Source organism: Octopus bimaculoides, chromosome 2 (assembly GCF_001194135.2).
Source record: "Octopus bimaculoides isolate UCB-OBI-ISO-001 chromosome 2, ASM119413v2, whole genome shotgun sequence".
Taxonomy (NCBI): Eukaryota; Metazoa; Mollusca; class Cephalopoda; order Octopoda; family Octopodidae; genus Octopus; species Octopus bimaculoides.
In genome coordinates, this window is record NC_068982.1 from 105,729,941 (window position 1) to 105,733,465 (window position 3,525).

The following is a 3,525-nucleotide window of genomic DNA, read 5'->3' on the forward strand; positions in this document are numbered from 1 at the left end:
TATATATATATGTATGTATGTATATATATATATATATATACTCATACACACATACACTTATGCATATATATATATGTATGTGTGTGTGTGTGTGTGTGTGTGTGTGTGTGCGTGCGCGTACACGCATAACAAATCATATCCTTTGTAATAATCGGTACTCGTACATGCGTATATGTTACTACCCGAAAGAAAATTTATTCATTAAGCAGTTAATTTTCTTATGAAAGAAATAAAGAAGTGAATCAAGGAAGTGTGTAATTAATCCATATTTGGTGGTACTTGAGGTATGTAAAGAATTAGATGTTAATAGAAGAGGTATTTCTCGGGTCGAGAGAGGTATTCAAAGTTCCGTGATACAGTTTTAATGCTGATAAAATCTAGCTTCCAACAAAGCTCACTGGCTATGAGAGTTTGAAGTGAGTAAGATCTTTGAAGCTGGAATGTAGGTATGTGATACAGTTACTCTTGCTAAAAATAGGCAATGTTTAGTTTTACTTTCTTAAAAGTTATCACATTATTGGATCTCTACAGGATTGTATCTAAATGAGTGGAAGACGTGGATATCTTGAGATATTTGGTGGTATTATTAGTAGATCTTCAGAAAACAAGACAACGGAATATTGTCATCTGTATAACTGTGTATAGCTTTAGTAACGACCGAACAGAAGGAAACTGATAAAGTGAAGTAAGTGAATCAAATATATGGATTTGTTTCTTGAGATCATTTGTAAAACATTACTGACAAAGATTCGACGAACGTGTATATTTGAAGTGAAGGTATAAATGAGGCATGTTGTTGTTATTGATTGGTCCTAGGTTAACTCAAATCGAACAGAATAATGAAAGATGTTCCATTCCGTATTTTTACTCATCAGATGTTCTTCTATTTTTAAGACAGTAGGGTGGGGCTTGAGGAAGATTTTATTGCTATTTAAATTACATAGAGAATACCCTTGACTGAGAATTCTGTATATACACAGAATATTTGACAGTGATATGGCCTCATCAGTTAAGTGAGATGGTTGATACATCCCAGGTAAAAAGATATCCTATATACAATAACTTTTTTCAATGTAATCAATATAAAGACTGGGGAATGAATAGGAATATGGCTTGATGTGAATTTAAAGATATAGTTTTCGTCAGTTTGTCTACTTATAAGAATAAAATGGGAACTAATATAAGAGTAGAGACGGTGCAAATTTGAAGTTTGCATTTAAAAATGAAGGAAACAAGTGTTAAGAGCACTGGGGTTTCAAACAAGCTATATTAGATCTGTGTGTTGTAATAAACTAGTAATAAACTTGATATAAGTTGTTGAGGATATCCTAGGTTTTAGCTTTTGTACCAACCGAACCTATTATGAATAGATTAGCACAAAGAGATTGAATAGCAAACACTGAGATGTCTGAATCAGATTATCTTATAAAGAAAAATTAAAAGAGGATAAAGATACAAGAAATACGGTGATCAAATACAGGCGTGTTCTGGACATTTAGAGTGGGTTGTTGACTTCGAAAAAAATTAGGTAGTGATATTCAATTATAACCAGAAGCCTTTACTTTTAAGTTCATGCCACTAAACACACGTGAAAGGGGTGTTATACTAAATATGAATATACTCTCCAAGATTTGTACTGAGTTTAGCATACTGAGTTTATAGTAGAAATAGTAGGCATGTATTATACTACTGAATAAGACTAGGAACCAGAACACAACAGAATATGTCTAGGGCTTTTTATAACTATCACTATTCCTACATTAGAATATTACATAGTAACCTAGATCACTGGCAAATTATATCGGATTATTTCCTTTTAAGTGTTACAATTAGGGGATTAAATCATTATTTTAAACTTAGTTAATCTTTAAAGGTTCTTTTTTAAACTATAAAGTTAGTAACCGTGAATAATGAAATTATTAACTGTTAATAATTATAAAGTTGTTGATTAAGCTGCAATCATCAAATGACCTTTATTAGACTAATATTAACTTAAATGTAGAAAGTTCTATAAATAACATTAAATACGAATAAAAAATTAGCATTGTAGAGGGAGGTGTGTATAATCTCTTTTGAATAAATTATATTATTGAGTGAACTAATGATATTTTGTTTAAAAGGTCATATCTTACTGTGATCCTAACCAAGATTATAATTGTTTTAATTTGGACAATGAATACACTACTCACGTGTCATATTTGATTCACTACCATTCACTGGGCCTCCACCGTCTACAATATCAAATAAATTTAAAATTACGTATCAATATAAACGCGTATTTAAAATTACACACGCATGCACACACACTACTTCTATATCTTACGAATACAACTACTCCCATACATTCACACACACACATGTAAAGTGATAGAATAAATTTAAGTATAATTAAGGTATTAAATAAGTTTAATTAAAATTTTACATAATGTACTACTTGATTTAAACTAATGAAATGTAGGCTGCTACAACTAAAAATTATAACAGAAAATTGATTCCTGCACCGAAACTGTTTCTTGGATATGCTCGGAGTCTGTGACTTTTTTGAAAGATTTATATAAACCGAGATACCACCACAATGAGTGAGTTTATATGTTACCTCTGCAGCTATACTGGTAGGATAGGAACACGTTGTCACTGAAAAGAGTAGTTCTATTCTCCTTATTCTCTGAGAAATTTCACCTCGCATACACTCTTAAATAGGTTTAAACACTTAGAATGGCCGAGTTTGAAGTTTTTACTGAAGGATATAACTTAAAGTTTGCAATAATAATTCGACTCAGCCCAACAAAATTTATTGGTACAAATAGATTAATATTGAACCTATGTATTATAAAATTGATATATACCATACAAGGATTGGTAAAATTAATATAAAACTTAATATCAAATTTTATAGGGATTAACAAATCAAAACCGGAAATCTGCAATAATTATCATCTTAATATGCAATAATTCTTCACTGGCTATTATTTATCTATTACAATATAAGACAGAAAGTAAACGGCAGAAAAACCAAGTTTTTAGATGAGAGAACTTATCTAAAAGTTATATAAAAGAAATATAATTGATGAAAAAAAATAGCATCATTCTTTGATGTAATTTCTTTTATTTTCTCATACTTTCTTTCCTTCATATTTTAAGAGAAAACACGGTTATTAAAAGTTGTTATTAAATTAAATGTTATGCTTTAAAGTATTAAAAATACGTTGTGGTATTGTAACAACGAAAACAACAGTAATATCAGCGGCAATAAAAAAAGAATCATATTAGATACCCTAATTAAGATACAAAACACTGAATGAAAACAAAACAAAAAATAAACAATTTTACTATATCTTGCAGGGTTGAGTAGCATCAGTTAATATTTATTTTAAAATATTACTTTAGAGAGCTTATATTTAAGCATACACCCACAAAACTCAATTTGTTTGTATGTTTGTATATTTATATTTATATATATATAAGTTTATAAGTTTTCTTGCTCATTTGTATTATATATATATATATATATATATATATATATAT

General features: G+C 29.2%; 1 protein-coding gene across 1 annotated transcript in view; it reads right to left on the minus strand.

Annotated features, from left to right (window-relative positions):
* Positions 1-3,525, minus strand: part of LOC106870378 (LIM homeobox transcription factor 1-alpha) — a 314,221-nt gene that overhangs the window by 2,348 nt on the left and 308,348 nt on the right. The window contains exon 9 of the mRNA XM_052965868.1: positions 2,190-2,231. Coding sequence (XP_052821828.1) covers positions 2,190-2,231 — 42 coding nt within the window. The remainder of the gene's footprint in view (positions 1-2,189; positions 2,232-3,525) is intronic.